At 33.3% G+C, this 21,316-nt stretch overlaps 2 protein-coding genes across 4 annotated transcripts; one reads left to right on the top strand and one right to left on the bottom strand.

Moving 5' to 3' along the window:
- The first annotated feature begins 2,370 nt into the window (after positions 1–2,370).
- On the top strand, positions 2,371–9,230 carry LOC111985264 (cysteine--tRNA ligase, chloroplastic/mitochondrial). 3 transcript variants are annotated; one of them, XM_024016919.2, is made up of 10 exons: positions 2,371–2,800; positions 2,898–2,961; positions 3,862–4,023; positions 4,306–4,476; positions 5,149–5,430; positions 5,597–5,722; positions 6,111–6,314; positions 7,940–8,041; positions 8,588–8,809; positions 9,168–9,230. In XM_024016919.2, exons 1-10 carry the CDS (start codon positions 2,508–2,510, stop codon positions 9,180–9,182), a joined length of 1,641 nt encoding a protein of 546 aa, XP_023872687.1. In that variant the 5' UTR covers positions 2,371–2,507; the 3' UTR covers positions 9,183–9,230. The 3 variants fall into 3 exon arrangements, with proteins under 3 accessions (XP_023872687.1, XP_023872702.1, XP_023872710.1); XM_024016934.2 differs by lacking the exon at positions 9,168–9,230 and having other exon boundaries at positions 2,651–2,800; positions 2,894–2,961; positions 8,588–9,138; XM_024016942.2 differs by lacking the exons at positions 2,371–2,800; positions 9,168–9,230 and having other exon boundaries at positions 2,894–2,961; positions 3,829–4,023; positions 8,588–9,138.
- Positions 9,231–9,425: 195 nt separating this feature from the next.
- On the bottom strand, positions 9,426–13,565 carry LOC111985586 (heparanase-like protein 3). The gene is given in 10 exon segments (XM_024017242.2): positions 9,426–9,868; positions 9,970–10,069; positions 10,198–10,323; positions 10,418–10,607; positions 10,787–11,017; positions 11,655–11,764; positions 11,766–11,801; positions 11,957–12,137; positions 12,270–12,306; positions 12,979–13,565. Coding segments are annotated over 10 exon segments (1,710 nt in total). The 5' UTR covers positions 13,312–13,565; the 3' UTR covers positions 9,426–9,502.
- Between the last annotated feature and the right edge of the window lie 7,751 nt (positions 13,566–21,316).

Raw genomic sequence — 21,316 nt, 5'->3', positions numbered from 1 at the left:
CCTAGATCGCAAAGAGAGAGGAAGAAGAGACTTCGCTGGCAAATCCCGATTGTCGATCGCAGCACCGCGCCGCGCCGATCGTCGATTGCACTTCCAGACCCATCGCCTTCGACCCAGACCCAGACCCATCGCCACGAACTCACGAACCCATCGCCTTCAACCTAGACCCCTCGCCTTCGACCTTCGGCCTAGACCCAGCAAGTTGCACCGCGAACCCACGAACCGCGAGTCGCACTGCACTGATCGAACCCAGTCGCCTCACTGCAACGATTTGACCGGATTTGATGATTTTTTTTCTTTGGTTTTGTTTCTTTTGTGGCTTTTGATTGCCGGAGTTTGCTACCATGGGTTAAATTGGAGTTTCGGTGGTGTGTGGTGTTGGGATTTGGTTGTGATTTGTTCTGTGGATTGGGATTTGGCTGTGATTTTGAAATTTTTTGTAATAAAATTTGTTTGGATACTGAGAAAATAGCTAAGAAAATGTGAAAAATATGTAGGAAAATAGCATTTTCAAAATAGAACCAAACACATGAAAATATTTTCTACAACAATTTTCATAATGCAACCAAACACTTGAAAATATTTTCCTTTCCCGAAAATAACATTTTCGAAAAATAGGCTATTTTCTGGAAAATATTTTACGGGAACCAAACACAGCCTAAATTAAAAAAATTAATTTATTAATTTTAACTAATTAAAAAAAATTAAAAACAGAATCAACAACTAAAAATCATATGAAATGAGATCTAAGTGTGTCTTTAACAAGAACACAAACCCATATCCTAGAACACAAGCTCAAGAATTAAAAAAAAAAAAAAGAAAAAAAAAAGAGAACAAACTAGACATCAAGAGATTGAACTAAGAAGATGAAAGATCTGGGTTTTAATTACAGAGCCAAATCTTAGATTTGAACAAAATTTTAGCCCCAGACTCCGTTTCAAGTTGAAAACCCATTTAACAATAACAATAACAAAAAGCCAAAGCCCAGAGAAACAGAAAGAAAGTAAAATCTAGGGTTTTGAAAAATTTGATTCGGAATGGGGACACCATTTCCGGGCCTGCAACATCGAGACGATGGTGGAGGCGTGGCGGTAATGGCGGGACCAGTGAAAGCTATGGAGCCCACACCGTCGAAGACTTGTTTGAAGAACTCGTCGCTTAAGCCCCCGATCCTAATCTTCTTGTTCTTTCACAAGGCTATATGTTTCGAGCTCAAGAGGTTACACCATGCCGCCGTGACTTTTGCTACTGCTGGTGGTGATATCAAGCCCTTGTTCGATCGCTACCATTTTCTCCGAGCTATTTACAAGCACCATTACAATGCCGAGGACGAGGTGTGTTTTGTAATTTTCTGGATTTCTTTAAGATTGGAAATGTTTTTTTTTTTGGAGGTTAAATAATATGAATTTTCTATCTGTTTTTGTTTATTTAGGTGTTAGCTTGAATAAAATTGGTTATCCTTTTTGGCTGTGTTCAAATCCAAGATTTGGCTCTGTGATTAAAACCAAGATCTTTCGTCTTCTTAGAAGTTAGAGAACTACAGATCAAGCAAGATTTTTTTTTTTTTTTTTTCTTTTTAATTTTTGAGTTTGTGTTCTTGGATCTGGGTTTGTGGTCTTATTCAAGACACACTTAGATCTCATTTCATATGATTTTTAGTTGTTAATTCTGTTTTTAATTTTTTTAATTAGTTAAAATTAATAAATTAATTTTTTAATTTAGTTGCTGACGTGGCATTTTTTAATGCCAAAAAATATTTTTTATTATTAATTTAGGCCACTTAGATATTAAATAAGTATTATTTATTCATATAGTTTGTCACGTCAGCTTTCTCTGTCTTTGATGTAACGACAGGGACCAAAACGGAAAGCGTATTTAAGGATAGACACTAAAAACGGTAAAAATAAAATGTAGGGACTAAAATAGGAATCGCTTAAAAATGTAGGGACTAAAAGTGACTTTTCGCCTAAATGTTATCCATTAGGGGATTTGGTATTGCGTTTTAGATTAAAAAAAAAATGTGATTTTTCTAAATACGAATGAGATTTGCATTATTGTATGGCAGCTAAAGCTGTAGTTGCTAAATGCCACAATCGCGTATATGTTCATACATAAATATATATAACTTATTTATTTAAGAATAAAAATATATTTATTTATAACAATAAAGTGAAGCATAACAAATAAATAAATAAAAGAGTATAACATAAACAAATAGAGTTAAATAAAATTTTTAAACGTTTATTTTTAAATGGTTCACGGGCCAAGGGGTGACATGAAAAATAATTAAGAAAGTGATATATTTTTATTTTAAAAAATTTAATAAATGTTTATTGAAAACGTAATATTAGCCAAAAAAACACAGTTCTTCTGAGGGGCTGATAGCCTAATGGATAGATAAAAATTTGACAGATTGTAGGGACTAGGAATAGCGCGCGCGGAGGAAGTAGTGAGAGCGAGAGTGAGAGTGGGAGTCACACACTGACTCCAACCTAAACACCAAAAGAATGGCTACGACGCTATTCAAATTCTGCAAACCCTTCGCTATTCCAATCCGAATCCCCACCTCCACCACCAAAAGGAGCCTTATCATCCGCACTTGTCTCACTTCTTCGAGTCCCTCCCAGCCGTGTATTCCATCGCACAAGCTGTGGCTCTACAACACGATGAGCAAGAACAAGCAAGAGTTCAACCCCAAAGTAGACGGTAAAGTGGGCATGTACGTTTGCGGAGTCACCGCTTACGATCTCAGCCATATTGGCCACGCTCGCGTCTATGTCACTTTCGATCTTCTCTACAGGTCCATCTCTCTCAATGTATATATATATATTTTTAAGTTTTTGTTGTAATTTTTTTGCCTATTAATATACAAATTCCAAAATTTCATTTTTAGGCAGATATCTTAGGCATTTTGGGTATCAAGTCTGTTATGTACGGAATTTCACCGATGTAGACGACAAGGTCAGTTAGTTTGAATTGCTAGTTTTTATATTTCTAAATTATATGCATTGAGCTTCTTATTGGGTTCATAGTTTTAGGAGTTCTGAAATTGCAACTCTGTTGAGGTTAACAGATTAGTTAGGGTCGGCCACATGTGTTTAGGAGACGCCCTAATGAGTATCTGTATTGGATCCATTCATAATAGAGTGACTACATTTTTGTTTTTGTTTTTTGTTTTTATCACTCTTAAATGTTGTTTTTTTTTTTTTTTTTTTTTGATAAAAATTTACCCCGTTGCGGTTTAGCGCTATCACAATTAAGTTCATAAACTTTCAATGGTTATACTTGACCTGGCCGCTAAAATTTGGATTAAAATAAAGCAGTCAGGGTTTCGTCCAAATCAACAGATTTATATTATGAGGATTAACAACCTTGTGGTTTGCCCAATAACATTTTCGTCCCTCAAGCTTTTGTACCTTGTAATCACTAGCCGCAACTTGGTAACAAAGCCTTCACGTGTGCCCCCATCACCAACCAACAACCTTGATGTTCTTAAACGCCTTACACAATCCTGCATGCAGCACTCAAAAGTTTGCGAACTAAATTGTGATAGGGCCAAATCACTCACCCCCATTTTATGTCCCTCTTGATTTCTGATCTGTGAGACTTATTTTTCAGATTCTACAACTTGAACCTTATAATGCTTCACTACGTGCGTCTTTTCATAGTATTAATGGATTGTTGCTTTCCCATTTGACATTTTTGTAATCTGGTGCTTTAGATCTTAACATGTTAATAGGGTTTGATGTTGTTGTGCTACAGGAGCTGTATGCCAAATACCAACTTCTTTTTTGTTTTTTTTTTGTTTTTTTCACATTGGTATGACAGGATAGCTGAGTCTGCACTTTTCAAATTCTGTAGATAATTGCTCGGGCAAATGAATTGGGGGAGGATCCAATCAGTTTGAGCAGACGCTACTGCAAAGAGTTTCAACGTGATATGGTTTATCTTCATTGCCTGCCGCCTTCTTTTGAACCTCGAGTATCAGATCACATGCTCCAAATCATTGTCATGATTAAGCAGGTGCCTTGTTTGATGTGGACCCATTTTTGTAGCATAATTGTAATACGAACAGTTTCTGCATTGACTTCATTTAAATTCTCTTTTGTCTCAAGATCCACATCTATCTGCATTACTTGTTAGCATAAGATGAGTAGATTCTGCAATAACTTCACTCTTTTCCTGTTAATTATCTTTTGATTTTCAAGGAGTGTATTTGCATCTGTTAATGCATCCATTTCCTTCTCTCTCTGGGATACTTTTCTATGAAATATGATTTTGATTTATTGACATGCTTCTTGGCAGATTCTTAATAATGGGTATGCCTATAAAATTGATGGGGATGTGTACTTCAACATTGACAAGTTTCCAGAGTATGGACGATTATCTGGGCGAAAATTAGAAGATAATCGAGCTGGTGAGCGGGTTGCTGTGGACTCTAGAAAGAAAAATCCTGCTGATTTTGCTTTATGGAAGGTGGGTGTCTGTTAAAACTAATGGTTAAACACTTATTGAAAAATGATAATAATAATGGTAAAGCACTTGCATGATGAATACAAAGTGTTAAACAACTAAAGTTGGCAATTCTGACCTTTTTTGCATACAACCTAATCAGCTTGACTCTTAGAAGATTGTAAGGGGATCCAGTTCGTAAAATCATGTTTGTGCTTGTGTGTTTTTTGTGTGCTACCGCATTTTTTTTATGCGATGTTGCAACATAATCACTTATGTGACAGTAACATATAACACGTTGTGAATATGGTTGACTTGGAGGTATAGATTTAATGTTACATGTAATCAAGACAATAAAATTCGATTGTTTGATTTGGACATGGATTTATTTTTTATAACAAAATTTTTCAATAGGAAATAGACTAGATATATGAAGTTTTGTTAATAAATTCCAACAAGTTTTGGCATATGCAAATCATCAATGCTGGTCCCCTGCATCGTATTTTTGCATATTGTTCTTATTGGTCCATTCCCTTTATAATTTCCAATTAGTGTGTGCATTTAAGTTAACCTTCTTTGTTGTCTTAGATACTAGAGATAGCTGGATAGTGAATATTATTGTTGTATCATATTTGCATCCAAGCTTCAGTTCAGTATTAGTCAATAATCATTGTAAAAGTTTATGAAATTTTGTAGTCTGCAAAGGAGGGGGAGCCATTTTGGGAGAGCCCTTGGGGTCCTGGAAGACCTGGGTGGCATATTGAGTGTAGTGCAATGAGTGCTGCTTATCTGGGTTACTCTTTTGATATACATGGTGGAGGAGTGGACCTTGTGTTTCCCCACCATGAAAATGAGATTGCTCAGAGTTGTGCTGCATGTAATCAGAGTAATATAAGCTACTGGATACACAATGGTTTTGTCACTGTTGACTCAGAGAAAATGTCCAAATCCCTTGGGAACTTCTTTACAATTCGGCAGGTAAAGGATTCTATCTGGTTTAGAGCAGTCATTTGTTACCCTACTTTGTTATATTCTATGGCAATTGACTTCATGATATTGCTTCGAGTCCTCCAATTTATTTATTTTTGTATAAATTTCAATTTTGGAATCATTCTTATGGTACAAGTATTTAATATTTTCTCAGGTTATAGACCTTTACCATCCACTGGCTTTGAGACTTTTCTTGATGGGGACCCACTACCGATCTCCAATCAATTACTCTGATGTACAGCTTGAAAGTGCTTCAGATCGTATTTTCTACATTTATCAGGTACCCAGAGAACTAATTGTCCTTAGACTAGAGAAACCTCTATCTCTGTGATGGATCACCCAAATCTTGTCGGCTATGTTTATGTTTTATTTATTCTTCAGTTTTGAGCCAACTTTGTTCTCTTGGCTAATCGGCTGTGGTAGTTGACTGTTCCTTCTTCTTGGGTCCTTGATGGTGGTCATTTCAGGGATTCCTTGGGTTTAGGTCCAGAGATACATGGCAATGTTTCTACTGATTTTGAGAAATTCTTGTACTCTTGAGACCAGGAATACTGTACCAATAAATATTCTGATACATAGATTTCATATTTGACATGTTCTCTGATTGTTTCCTGTTAAAGTGATGCTTTTCTACTGTTTTTCATTTTCATGATATCAATTGGTTGCAGACGCTGCATGATTGTGAAAATGTTCTAAGCCAGAATGATGTGGCCATTAGAGTAGATAGTATCCCACATGATATTGCATGCTGCGTTGATAGCTTTCAAGACATTTTTATGTCCGCAATGTCAGATGATCTTCTTACTCCTGTTGTTCTTGCTGCAATGTCTGAGCCATTAAAGACCATTAATGATCTCCTACATACTCGTAAGGTATTGTGTTTTGTATAAACATGTTTCTTGGTATTATTATGTAATTTAGTCATGCTTTTGTTTTATTGAATATGGTGTGTACATGTTTGATTTTTTGGTTTGACAATAAAATACAAGTGTTTAAACATTAGTATGAGTTGACTGAAGCTGAATCCTAAATCCATGAATTCCACATGAGAACCAAACTCGTTCATGACCAATTTAAGGGTCCTGTTTGGACCCAACTAAATTGCTGCCATATTTTTTTTGGCAGTAAATTTCATTACATGATTGAGTTCTCACTTTGTTGCTTCCTCTTGCAGTGCAAGAATGACTAGGTTTTACGTGTGCTTGTGGTGGGTTTAGGGTTAGAGAATTTGTGGATTCTGGGTGGAGAATTTAGAAAGGAGAGAGAGTGTTCAAGAGTGACTAAGGTTTTTGTAGGAAAAGAAATCGGTTTGATTTAGAGTTGCAAGGGATGTGAGAAGAAATTGAAATCAAATATGCCCGCAAGCTTTTGACAGTGCATGTAAACACTAATTCAAACAGTATGTGTGAACAGTAATGTGAATAATGACAAACTACAAAAGTGAAGTGAAAGGGTAAAAGAACACACTAAGGCTAATGTCCTCAATACTCAAACATTCAAATTTTCTTTTAATCAACTCGTATTTGAGTAGATAGACACTGACGCTAGATATTGGCTTTTTCCTAATAGAACTAAAACTCCTACTTTTACTAGTGAACAAAATTCTAATAAGGTTATGCAAGACTAACTTCTATAGAGTTTGGATGGAGAGGGAGGAGAGGGGGAATGGGGGGAAGGGGATGAGGGTGGTTTAATTCACTTTGTTTGGATGTTTTTCAAAGGGAGGGGAAAGTGTTTTGAGGGGATTTGGAGGGGTAAGACTTAGCCCTCCAAACCACTTATTTTAATTTCCCTTAAATACCCCTTAAAACCCCCCGGTGGGGGGGGGGGGAAAGGTTTCACTTATATTAAAAAATATTTAAATTCTCAAAATTTTCCCTTATGATGTTAGCTTATATTTACTTCTTCAAATTGAAAAAAGAGGGATGTAATTATCAATTTATTTAATGTCTTTATCATTTCCTCTCCTTTCCATTTTTGTGTTTAGAACATCCAAACAAAGAGGAGGATATCGATTACTCTTCCCCTTAGTTTTCAAAACATCCAAATAAGTGGAAGGGATAACTGATCCCCTCCCCTCTTGTCTCCTTCCCCTTCATACCCTACACTCTACACTCCCCCTAACTTCCAAACACATTGTTTGGCTAAAAAGGGAATGAACATAAAATGCTTAGAATCTCCTAGACAATGTCTTCAATTTGCAGGACTTGCAGAAATTACAATTCTGCTCTTGAATACCAAACAAACCATAACTTGTAAAATAAAAACATAAATTAAATATCCATTTGACTTGACATCTAAAACCATATGACTTTTGTTTCAATCAAACTTCATGCATTGACCCAATAAAATAAAATTTTCAATGTACAAAATCCATAAGTGGTAACAAGTTAATCTTCCATGACTGCATCTACTTTTGCTTCTTACTAATGATATAATTCCTACATCTCTTTCATTGTTGTGTCTTTGTATTCTATGAACTGAATGATCCATGCAGGGGAAGAAACAAGAATTGCGAATTGAATCCCTCACAGCTTTGGAAAAGATAATTAGGAATGTTCTGACTGTTTTGGGAATGATGCCCCAAAGTTACTCAGAGGTAAAGAAAACTCAAGTCCAGAAACTACTCTTTATTGCATCATGACAATGTTTGCTCTTTTTGAGGATTTTTTTTTTTTTTGTAGGAATTAGCTTTTCAATTTCAGCATGTGCAGTTTAATATAGTCTTTCACTAAGTTATTGAGCAATGTATGCAGATTCTAAATTCTCATATTACTTTTAAGTATCATTGTTAGACAGCAATTTTTTGACCTTGATATTTGCCTCCTATATTAAATTTTTTTGCTTTTCTATCAATTCATATAATTTCTGACCTCAAGGGATAGCACAATTGACTAGAGAACACATCTCATGAAGAAAAGGTCACTAGTTTGAATCAGCCCTTCCTTTTCCCTTGGAACCAAAACATATGTAAAAAAAACTAGTCCTTTGATGATGTTTTTTGCCACTTGTCATTCTCTCTCCATTTTCTTACTTCTTTCTTTATTAATTCCAGATATGAAAATGGTTTTGGATGTGATATTTCTCATATCCCGAGGGGTTCACTGTTTTTGAAATTTGTAGTTAACCTATGCGTATGCTATAGGTTTTGCAGCAGCTGAGGGAAAAGGCTTTGAAGCGCGCTAAGATAACAGAAGACCAAGTCTTGAAAAAAATAGAAGAAAGAACTGCTGCAAGAAGGAACAAGGAGTTTGAAAAGTCAGATGCAATTAGGAAAGATTTAGCTGCTGTTGGAATTGCTCTTATGGACAGTGCAGATGGCACGACTTGGAGACCAGCTGTTCCACTTGCACTTCAAGAGCAGCAGGTGGTGGCAACTTAAATGGCTTATGGGTTCAACCTTTTTTAACAATTCATTTTGACGTTGTAGCTAAGATTTGGGTGAACACAAATTTCCTCCCAGACATTTAAAGAAAGTGATTAGGGATTTTGGAATGTGGAATGTACGAGTGTTCACATATGTTCAGTGGTAGTGGGTAGAGATTTTACTATGATAGAAGAAGTTCAGTGAGCATCATTGCAAATTTTAGTATCCCTGTAATGATTGAAAAATTTTGTTCTGCAAATGATTTATTAAGTTTTTTAACCGCTTGAATAAAAGAATTAAGTGATCAGCCTAGCAAATTTTGGCATCTATGTAATGATTGATACGTTTTGTTCTGTAGTTGTCCCCGATGTAAAAGAAGTTGTCAACAAATGAAAGCAACAAGCCTTTTTGCTTCGGTCGCTGATTTGAAATCCTGTATCTTCCCTGTAAGCATTTTTTTTTTTTTTTGTTTTTGTTTTTGTTTTTGTTTTTTTGTTTTTGTTTTTTTGTTTTTGTTTTTTTGTTTTTGTTTTTTTGTTTCAATAACTAGTTCTTTGATTCTGGATGAATATGTAAACACTTCATTCTTGCATTTCTTCATCTTGCTGAATAAAGATTAAAAGTAAAGATGCACTAATATTTCCGATCTAATTGTTATACAGAAAGCAAGATATATCAATTTTTGTTATGCACCTAATTACATACAGAGAAGTTAATATAAGGTATTTGTACAAATACAATAGAGTAAGGAGCTATAGTTATTGGATCTGATTGGCTTACATTTATTGGTTCCAAGGGTGGGATAACCCCAGATGAATCTACGGTTAGCATTTTCTCATTTAGAAGCATTATTTGGCTGTGTAAATCCCCATCTTTTGGGGTTAAGTGATATTCTTCTCTGGTAAGGTTAGCAATTTTAGATCCTCGAGACACTCTAGCAAATTTTGTTTTTGGATCTTGTAAAGGTGAAATACCAGGGTCGGTAGCATTTTCAGCAGAAACTCGCACTTGAACTGATGCAGAACCATCTAGGTTGATCAAGAGCAATGTGATTCCTTGCTGCAAAAATGAAAACTTGATGCGTTAGTAAAGTTCTTCAATTTTTCTGTTTGTCATCTTTCATCTTCCTCTCTATGAACCTAAAGATAGATCATACTCACCGTTTTCTTTGAACAGTGAGCATAAGCACGTACTTTGTTTGTTCCAGAGAAGTTTGTCGACAAAACGTCATTGCCCATCAAACGGTGCCAAAGGAGGGCACTGCAAAATAAACGGCAATACTATTAGTAGGCATTGAATATGCATCCTTTCACACACCTTTCTTCTTCTTCTTTTTGTGTATGTGGGGGGTGGCGGGGGTGGAGTTTCACTTGAAATATGAGAATAACCTGTAGTAATCAGGATTTGGAACAAAGGTGTTAGTGTCGAGAAGGCCATAGTTTCCACCAACCAAAGTTTGTCTACAATATGTTTTGGTATCAAAAGATGATGCCATTCCGAGCTGGTCCAAGTACCTATGTGTTATTTAATGGAAGACAAGATCATTATTCCACGCTACCAATTCAAATCATGGTGGAAAACAATTGGAGGGAAAGTAAGAAAATTTACCAGAAACTAAAAACAAATGTATTAGTGACAAGATTATGGCCACTATTATATGCACCACCTGCTTCGCCAATCCATGCAACGGCTTGAGTCCCAGAATTCTTCAGAATGCTTTGAAGTCTACTATACTTTTGTGATACGCTGTCAAGAAAAGATGGATCTAGGATCTTGTCGATAAGGTTATCGCTACTGCCTATACTTGAGAAAATAAAGAAGTTTCATTAAAAATGATTTGTCTAGGAAGGGTGCTCATTTCTTGTTAAGAGCTGGCACAGGGTGGAAAGTACAAACATAAGTTTAAGTGAATTAAAAAAAAAAAAATTGAAGTAGAATATGCTTGATAATTGAGTTTTTACTATGCTAATGATGTACCTGGACCAAGGTTATAAATGTGGTGGGTGACCACTTGAAGAGATTTAGTTGTTTTCTGTAGGAATTCTCTGAACCAGTTTTCTTCAAAGAAACCTCCTGGTCCCATGACTACTGGCTTGACGTCAAAACCAGCATAAATATTTTGCACGGTGTCTTGGAGGGTGTTTATGTCAGATGCATATTGATCTGCTGAAACTTTTGCTCCAATTCCATTCCCACTCAGTTCATTTCCTGACAAGTAACAAGAATTTTGCCTAGAGATTATGGAAACCTTTGACAATAAATATAGAGGGAAAACAAAATTGCGCTATGATGTTTATTAAAACTATATTCTTTAGAAAACTTTTTTTTTTTAAATGATTACCTTAGTAAATGGACGAAAAAGTACCATTTAGTAAGTTAATCTTTTCTTGAACTAATCCTGCAATTAGATATACTTTTATGATGCTTTTACGATTATTTTTTTTTCCAGACTTTTATTAAATTACCTTGTTATTTTAGTATGAGGTAAGAAAGCAACCTCAAGAAAGAATGGTTAATAGCAAAACATGTCTGCTTGAGTTGCATTATGTTACATGAAGTTACTGTTGGATAATTGGGAAAGCAATATTAGTGAGGAGTGAAGGCTGAGGGTGCAAGTAAAATATTTCAATTTAATCAGAATGTATCTTAAAATGCCTGCTTTGTCACATTCTTCTGTTCCTAACTTAGTTTTCTCGTTGGTGTTAAGTATCCAGTTCATATTAGTTGGAGTTATGCAAATTATAACTCTTTTTATGATTTTTAAAAAAAAAAAGACTATCAAGAGCTAAGGCAAACTGCTTCCAAACCAGATGTACCTTTCAAATTTGTGCATAAGATTTCTTACCAAGCTCCCAACCTTGAATGGTAAAGCCCTGGTTGACAGTGTATCGCATAAGAGATTCGGCATTACTAGAATTCCAAGCTCCTTCAGCAAAACCTTGGGGTTTATTGTCTCCCCCTTAGCTCATTTAGACCAAAAACAACAACAGCCCTGGATTTCAACACACAATGTGATACCGTTTAGAAACAGGAAATTGTGTATTAGTAAGAGCTTGATATATAAAATAAATAAAGTATTTGATTTCTAACTAAGAATGTTTTTTTTTTTTTTTTTTGGTGTAATTGTAAGTGTCACAATGTCTTTACCCAGCTTTCTTGAAGAAATTGTTTAGTTCATCCCAGCGAGATAAAGGGAGGCAGCCTTTAGAGAATCTTAACAAATCTGAATTCCTTTGGACAAATGGGCTACACGGTTGTTGTTCATTGCTCTGGTATATTACTCTGTCTTGTAAGGTTCCACCTAATCTTATCTTTAGCGGAGAAAATGCTGCAATACAATCAAAGTTGACTTCTAACTTGGATTAAATAAGAAATTGTTGAAGAAGTACATTTTATTGAGTTCAATAAGAAACTATTAAACAAGTATTTTATGTAAAGTTTATGCAAATTGACTACTTACCTTTGATGGCATTCAATAATATTACGTTGTTAAGGTCCTACCAGAGGAAAAAAGAGAGAAAAGAGAAACAAAAATTAGAATAAGCCAAATTAACAAGACTTGGCTCTTTAAATCGTTGACCATCATTTTCGTTCTCTTAGATGAGGCCTTGGGAAATGGGTTTAAATTAAATTAGCATCTGACAAGTTATCATTAATTTATTATTGCAATTGCAATATTGATATAAAAATCTCAAAGCTATTACAATTTTACTGCATAAAAGTGCACATACAAAATAGGATTGATGGACTTTAATTACCGAATAAATAAGTGTTTAAATTATTTTTAAATTATTGTTAATGACAAATCATTTTGTAAACTCTATCTACATCACTTTTTCTTTTTTCTTTTTTTTTTTTTTTTTTTGGGGGGGGGGGGGGGTGGGGGGTTTTGGTTTGTTTTGGCTTTTAGAACTTTTGTTTGGGTTGTCTTGATTATATGTGGACAGTTTTGTTTTGGCTACAGTAACTGATATTGAGACCAGTCCAAAACTATTGAAGGCTATTATACTTGTAGCAGAGCAACGCTACATTGAGAAAAATATTTTGCCAATAATTTCAATGGAGAACTAACTCAGTAAAGAAAATGGTAAAATCATGTCTGATTTGAATAGCAACATTAAAGGGGAATTAAAAAAGAAAGAAAAGCATGTTAAGGATGATCAACTTACTAGATTAAGCAGAGAAGTTCTGCCCCAGCTACATGTTCCATAGTCACATTTCTGAGGAGGCCACCAATCCAAAGTGGCACAGACAAAATCATCATCTATTCTTCCAATTGAAGTGGTTCCATTTATAAAAACTTTTCCTTCAATGATAGTTCCAACCCCAGATGTACTGTGTGGTGCCACAGGGGAGCCATGTCTGACCCAGTACAGCCAGAAACACAAACAGAATAGCAGAAATAGGGAAGTGGCCATTCCATATAGCAGAATCTTCTGTGCTGATTCTGTCCCCATCTTCTTCTTAACTGCAAGTGCAAGCACGGTACCATTAAGAAACATTGAGATTCTTATTGGCTGTGGATGAAAGAATTGTAATAGTTTTTGCTTGAGGGAGAGAGAAAGATTTGTTGAGATTGGAAGTCAATTCCTGTAATGAAGGATGAGAATATGTAATTTGCTATTCATTTTTATATAGAACTAGAAATTGATGGTTGACCACCTCAATAAGAAAGACCAAGTTGTCAATGGAATATGAATATGAGAAGCAAAAAAGTAGAGGATCAATTTAAAAGAGTTATTACATAACTATTTACTTTTGATAAACTCCTTTATACCATGAAGAAAAGCCTCCCTCAGAACAACAACATGAATAAAGGGCAACCTCCACCAGACCACAAATTAAGTATTAGTAGTCCAGAAAAGACCCATTTTTAATCACTATTTAAGCTCAACAAGGGTCTCTCTCAATGTGACATATATTATAGTAATACAACAGTGACTAAAAGTCCACCAAAATGAAAAACAATACCATCTTTCTCATGAATTCAGTAGATAAATTAGGGAAAATATTCATTCCTTAGAAACAGTTATTTTTAGCTTTTTATGTAGTGAGATTTTGCTAGAAATTTATAATTATTCTTTTAGTTCTAGACAAAATTTGTCAAACCCAATTTTTTTCTTCACACAACCCAAAACGCCAAAAACCTATTTCAAAAATTAATAATTAAAACCAAAAAGATAGGAAAGATTAAAAAAAAAAACCCACATCAAAGTCAAGCTCTTTCTCCCCAGTATGTGAAACATATCAAACGTAATGTAATCAAGCCAAATATCCAAAACACAAAGCAATAAATTAATTTAATAATGTAATTTATTATGTTTTCATGTGGCACCAATCTCATTCACAGTCATGTAAGTGTATTAAATCTTTTGCACTGAAATTGATAATAGCTTTATGACTCTTACATAGTTAAAATACTCTTTTAATCAATAAATTGAGTGTTGAAATTTTCTACTATCCCTATAAATATTTTGTTGGATACATAATATACTTTTTTAAAATCATTTTACTGTAGAGACAAATATAGTTAAGATCATATTTGAATTACTCTTGACTATATTTTATTAAATACATTTTAGGTGATGTAGGTTTTTTTTTTTTTTTTTGGGTGCTGAATTAGGTGATGTAGTTAAGACCGTGTTTAAAAGAAGGAAATATCTTCTTAAAAAAAATAATAATAATAAAAGAAGGAAGTAAGTCAATTAAGTACTTTTAGTTTTATCTTTCAATATTTAAATTACAAAGTTGCTTCCTTTTATGCTTTTCTATTTGATAAAATAAAATCTTGGTATTTCTCATAGTTCTTTTTCTCAGTTCCTTGTTGGTGTATATTTAGATTATTGCTTCAAGGATTCTTTTGTAGTATTTCTAGATGGTGCTTGTATTGCTCAGTTCAGTTTTAAAAAAAGGGTAGATGAGCTCTTTTAAAGTCATAATTTGGTCTGTTCGTAGAAGCAATGTCTTTTTCCAATCCATTAATAGGAGCTTTGTACTTTCTATTATGTGTAATCCTCTTTATGGGTTTACGGTTTATGGTGGTTTATGCTCCAAACAAAATATTTATAAGCAGTGAAAGAAAACTGCACGAAACTAATTTGTCTAGACCATTTTCTTCAACTGCACAAATTGTTTGTCATTATATTATTTAGAGTCTATATCAACTTTTTGTTTTCCAAATAAATTAAAACCTAATATCACTAAATAAGACATTATAATATGATTTTCCTCCAATTTAGGTCAATAATAACTGCTATTCATTAAGAGTATTCAATATTGTAAATAAAATGACAAAACAAATACTTGCATAATAGAACATATTTGAATTAACAAAGGATAGAATAGTGAGGGTACAAATCTTCAATCCAAATCTTCTATATCACTTTTCTTACTCTACTTTATATTCTACTAATAAAAACTTGCTACATATTCACCTAATTAATTAAATACTACCATTATAACTTATTATTTTTATTTTAACTACTAAATAAAACAAAATCCAAACACCTCCTACCACCAACACTGCCCTTCACTACCACCAAACATGCTAGCACTGTTAGCCATCGCCTCAACTTCTCCAGTAACGGAAACCACCATCACCCGATCCATACCACGTCGGACATCCAAGCCGTCATTGTCCCCCAGCAACCACTATCACTCCACTAAAAACACCAACAGATCTAGAATCACCATCATTCAAAGTAAGACTTTGTCTTTTTCAATTCTCAAATCCAAATCTTTTAGATCTCTCCATCTTTCTTGTTAAATTTTTAAATAATATATTAATTTTGGAAATATTTGTACTGAATGTGTTGGATTGTTCATGGATTTTAGATTTGTTGGGTTTATTTTGGCGGTGGAGTGATGGTGGTTGGAGGGATTGAGATGGGCAATGGGATTGGCTTGGATGCCGGCAGTGACCAGCAATGTCGGTGGTGGTGACCAGCAATGTCTGTGATAGAGGCTTCTGGTGCCAGCCAAAGTTTGGTGGTGGACTGGTGGTAATGGCAGGGAGTTGTTGGGTTTTTTGATTTAATTTAGGTAGTTAAAATAAAAAATAAAAAAAATTCAATGATGGTAGTATTTAATTAATTAGGTGAACATGTGACAAATTTTTATTGGTGGAGTATAGAGTAGAGCAGGAAAAGTGAGACAGAAGATTTAGACTAACTAACCTCTAGTAGGAGATCTATAACATGCATTATTTGGGCTCTTCCTATTGAGTAGTTATCAAGTTTTATCATTTCCACCATCAAAGCTAAAGTAAGACATGTGAATACCTTTTATAAACTTTTTTTTGAAAATATATTCTTCATTGATTTAATTGGGTTATTATTAACATCTAAATTAAAGAAAATGGATATGTAAAAAGCAAAGTTATATGTAAAGTTAAAACCACCCGAGATAAATGTATAGACAATAAATTTTGTTTTTAATTATTCATTGATTTCATTATTTATTTATAAACATCTAAATTAAAGTAGATAAACATGTAAAAAAAAAGAATTTTTTTTTTTGAGATAGTTTTAATTTATGGCGTCCAATCCCAGATCTCTTATTCAACCATTAGAAACTTTACTAGTTAAGTTAACTAGAATCTACATATCAAAACAAAGTTATATATAAAGTCAAAACCACCCAAAATGAATGTATAAAGTCAATCTATTTATATTTAGTATTATCAAAAAACATTAGGAGTAAAATATAAATAATAATAAAAAGAATGATGATATGTCTAATGAAATAATGGATAAGGTGGCACAACATGAGTATATCAATATTAAATAATACACTTTCATTTTTATATTGTATATAGATTATAGATTATAATTCATAGCCTTCACTTTAATTGTATAAAAATTTTATCAGAATTAGATGAAAAGTTTGAATTGAATAAATTTGAAATTTAGAAGACTCAATTGAATTAAAGTAAAGTTAAAGATTTGAAAAGAATTTCAATTTTCCTTTTAGCGAATAGATTATAATTCATTGCCATCACTTCATTTTGTGTCTATTTGAGAACAACTTATTTAGCTAAAACTGAAAACGTTTTGTTGAAAGTACTGTAAATAAAGCTAAAAAGTAGTTGAAACAGTACACTATGACCCATGAATAGTGCAAAAAAGTGCAATGAGACTCATGAATAGTAACAAAAATTAGTTTTTTAAGCTAATGCCAAACGCACACTTCATTGATCAATTTTCTGGTGAATCATCTTCTTAGCCAAAAAAAAAAAAAGAAAAAAAAAAAAAAAAAAGAAGAAGAAGAAGAGAGGTGTCAATATCATCAACACCACCATCACAATGATCATAGATTTGACATAGGAATATTCAATATTCACCATTCGCTATTCGTGTGGTTTACATTTTCAAAGACCAATCAATCCTATGCCTTTTAAAAAATCATTCTCTGGAGAAGGATTGTCTTTAAAACGAAAAAGATTACTGATTTCTAATTATATTATTTGTTTATTGTGTTTTATATTATATTAACACAATAACACATTGTCTTAGTTTTATCATAAAATTAACAGGGAAAGCATAGCTAAGTCCAAGAACAAATTTCAAATTTTTATAGGGTTCTATAAGGGAAAAAAATAAAAAATAAAAAACTGATGAATTCATGTTGTAACTTGCAATTCGCATCCTTCTATAATCTTTCATTTTTTTATTTTTTTTATTTGAAGGCAATATAATTCATATAAACTTTACAAATACTAAATTGCCTTTCCCTCAAGGGGAAAATGCTACAACAATAGAAACCAAAGGGTGAAGATTATAATGCTTTTAATTTCGATTCTGTGTCAAAGGTGATGATGGTGTATTCGTTGATAAGGGTAATTATAGAATTATGGAATGCTTTATGAAATGCATATATTCTATAATTTTCTGTTTGACAAAGAACTTGTTATGTCATGTGGATTAAGGCTGCTTGGACTTTGGTTGAGTTATGGATCATGAGTGGCCGTCACAAGCATCAACTCCCCTGGTTGAAAGCAATAGCAGTATCCAAGGCAGGTTCCAATTGCATTTGTTGTACTACCTAACTCTCTACGTCAGCACTGGGTATCCCATAATTGATTAATTGTCATAGTCTTTCTCTTCCTCTAGTTTACTAAACAAAGTAATAATTAAAAAATGGTCTTTTTCCAAGGCAGGTTTCAATGGCATTAGATTTAAAACACGGCATCTAATTTTATACGTAGAGTACTGAGAAAGTTAAGTTCTAACTACAAACATGAAACACCATAAAAAAAATGTTATTATTATTGAGCAATCACTTGAATCTGAAGCGGTATACGTCGTTGTTAATGAAGGAATAGGGGCTTTGGATAAGCCATACAGTAGGCCACGATTTTTTGAGAACCATTTTAAAACGTCCAACGAGTAGTTAAAAGTTTGTGTAGACATGTATGTATGAATTGTTTTATAAAGCTTTCCTAAGATTGCAATAATTGCCAATTATGTCAGTAAGGCCACATCATATCGCACTGCTGTGATGGAAGCCAAAGGGTTGTAATCCGAGGCAGAAGCCACCTTTGCCATCGTGCAATACCATTACCATATTTCCATATATAGTTGTTAAGGCAACTCTAGATGAATGCAATACTAGGTGCCAATTACAAATAAAGATTGATGTAAATCTCTTAACAAGTCGGATAACCTTTTGGCACTATTACTTTTTCTTTTTCTTTTTTAATATATAGATAAGGATATTTATATAGAAAGAGGACCAAAAAAAAGGTCCCAACCCATCTCAATTTTATGGAGAAAAAACTAAAAGAGGAAGAGAAAATGCGAATATGAGTCCTTTCCAGTTGCAAAAAACAGCCCATTGGGGAGAATGTCCCATGCAATTTTCCAAAGCAAGAGTTTTAGCCTTTCATGAATTTTGAGCTTCCACAAATACTTCCATTCTTGTTTTGATAAAGAAGCAGAGTCTTCAAACCTTTGTGACTGATAAAAAATGTAGGCTAATTATTATCCAAAAAAAAAAAAAAATGTAGGCTAATTTAACCGTGAACTCACCATGACTAGTGGGGATTCAAAATAATTTGTTTCCGGCACTAGTAGGTAAGGAAGGGGATCTACACAATGTTTGTAATGGTTTGGTTGTCAAAAAGATAATTTAATCATCTTCTAATTCCAAGGTCAAACCGTGAATTTTCTGAAGATATTAAATAATAACACAATCATTTATTAGCAAACATAAACATAAGATTTTATATATATATATATATACACGAATAACTCAATTTAAGTATAAATATTAAATAGGGATGTTTATCCCAGTTGTGTGTGTCTAGTGTCTAATGTTATAATCTCAATATACAACTACAAATATTAGGCCATTTTATAATTGTACTCTAGTTATATAATGATAATAAATCCGGTTTAAAACACTAATATTATTATTTTTGTGTGTGTTCTAACAAATATTACTGTTTACCAAAAAAAAGTATAAATATTAAATAATCTAATATCTAATATAAATATTAATAAACTAACAGATAAGAAATCAATATTATCAAATAAAATTTAAATATAAAATAAAGTAATAAAACGTAAAGAAGTGCAAGTTGTTAACAACTTGTTTAATTATTATATTATATGGAACATATAATAAATAACTACAGCCCTAAAAATGACTAAAATAAACAACTGCGAAGTAAAAAATATATATATATATATAAAAAATAAAAATAAAAACAATTTAAACTACTGCTCCTAAACAAACTTTTTTATATTTGGATGGGCCAAGAAGTCAGGCGCTAATTTTTATTTTGGGTTATTTTCTTTTGGGTTTTTCAGAACAATTTCGAAAACTTGAGGGAGGCCGAAGTGAATTCTGAATACTAGACAGCGTATGTTTATTTCTCAATATCTGGGCGGGGACTAACTAGTATTTGTCATTTTTATTGCTACTGCAAAATCCACAAAATACTGCACTGGGTAACAAATATGAAAGATTAACACTCACCCAGAAGAATATTTTAACGAAAAATGACAAATCTAAAAGATTGATCCCAGTACAGCAGACAGAGCAATGGTATTGTAAGAAAATTATTGAACTTCCTTACAATAAAAACAAAGCAAAAGCAAAATTTTGAGGAAAGACAGAAATTGGGAAAGTTTACAAATCCTGGTTTAACTAGAAGATATACCTAGATAAGTTAATCAAAAAGAGATATAAACATAAGATATAATAAAAATAAAAATAAAACAAATTGATAATACCAAAATCGTCATATGGGTCACTCGTCCAATTTAGAGCATTAGACGATTTTGTAAGACCTACAAGATAAAGGAGAGATAGATCATAGAGACCACTTGGTTGTGACCAGTTGAAGAGCTTCTGATACTTAAGTTAGTATCCGCCAATATCTTTCATATATAGATAGTGTTTTGTAGTAGTTTTTTACGTATCTTAACTAGTGAAACAGATTGTTTCTTTTATAGGTGATTTAGATAGCTGTTGTACATAAATTAGGGCGATTATCACCTTAATTATAACGTTCTTTATCTTGATGAGAGTTTAAGACATTTGATGGTCGTTATTGAATGTGTTGAGCAGTTATCTTTGATACCCTATTAATGATGCAAGGTTGTCCATATTAATGGACGACCTCAATGATTTTCTATACTCATCACAAACGATTTGATTTTTCCATTGCTTCCAAACAATGAAACAAATGCCCCCACTAAATGTAATAAATAAGAGAGAGGAAAAAAAATGTAATTTTTGAGATAAATTGAGGTATCAAACAATAAATTTTCAATAATGACATGATCACTTTTAACTATTATCTTTGAAATTTACAGTCCTAAAAATTAAAATGGTGCAACTCTTGCATTTAATATTATATAAAGAGAAGGAAAAAAAATTTGTTAGAAAGAGCTATAATATTTGTACCTCTTAAAGATGATGAAAAGGACATAATTGTGCGTAAGTTTTGTGAGTTAGTTTGTACTTATCCAAAAAAAATTTGTAAGATAGTTTGCATTTGTGAGAGATTTTGTTCACGTTGGTGAGGTTTGTAAGTGTTGGTTGTGCAAATTGTTAGTGTTATAAGGTTTGATTAAGTGTTGTTGTAATTCATATCGTTGATAGTAAGTTTTTTTATTGGCATTGCCTGAGGACATAGGCATGAAATTAGCTAAACCACGTTAAATATTGTTGTCTTGTATAGTCCTTCTTGCTCATATGAAAGTGCTTCTTGTAACACCGAATTCCACTATCGCACAACAGCTTTTGGGTTGAGCAACCATTTGTTGATCAGCTTGGTCTACCACTTGTTTGGCTTTACTGTTCTCACCAACCATATGCTGTACTATTCTACCCATTCGGGTCTAGGTCTACTGTGTACAATTCAACGGCCATTCATGGGGTCAATCAAAAACAGCTTGACAAGCACATGTGGTTGTACAAAGGGCCACAGCATAGTTTACGCCAGGACTTATAAATTCTACCCATTCGAGTCTAGGTCTACTCTGTACAATTCAACGG

Source organism: Quercus suber, unplaced genomic scaffold (assembly GCF_002906115.3).
Source record: "Quercus suber isolate HL8 unplaced genomic scaffold, Cork oak 2.0 scaffold_110, whole genome shotgun sequence".
In the NCBI taxonomy this organism is placed as follows: Eukaryota; Viridiplantae; Streptophyta; class Magnoliopsida; order Fagales; family Fagaceae; genus Quercus; species Quercus suber.
Note: the sequence above shows the minus strand (reverse complement) of the source record. Positions and strands in the feature narration are given on the sequence as shown.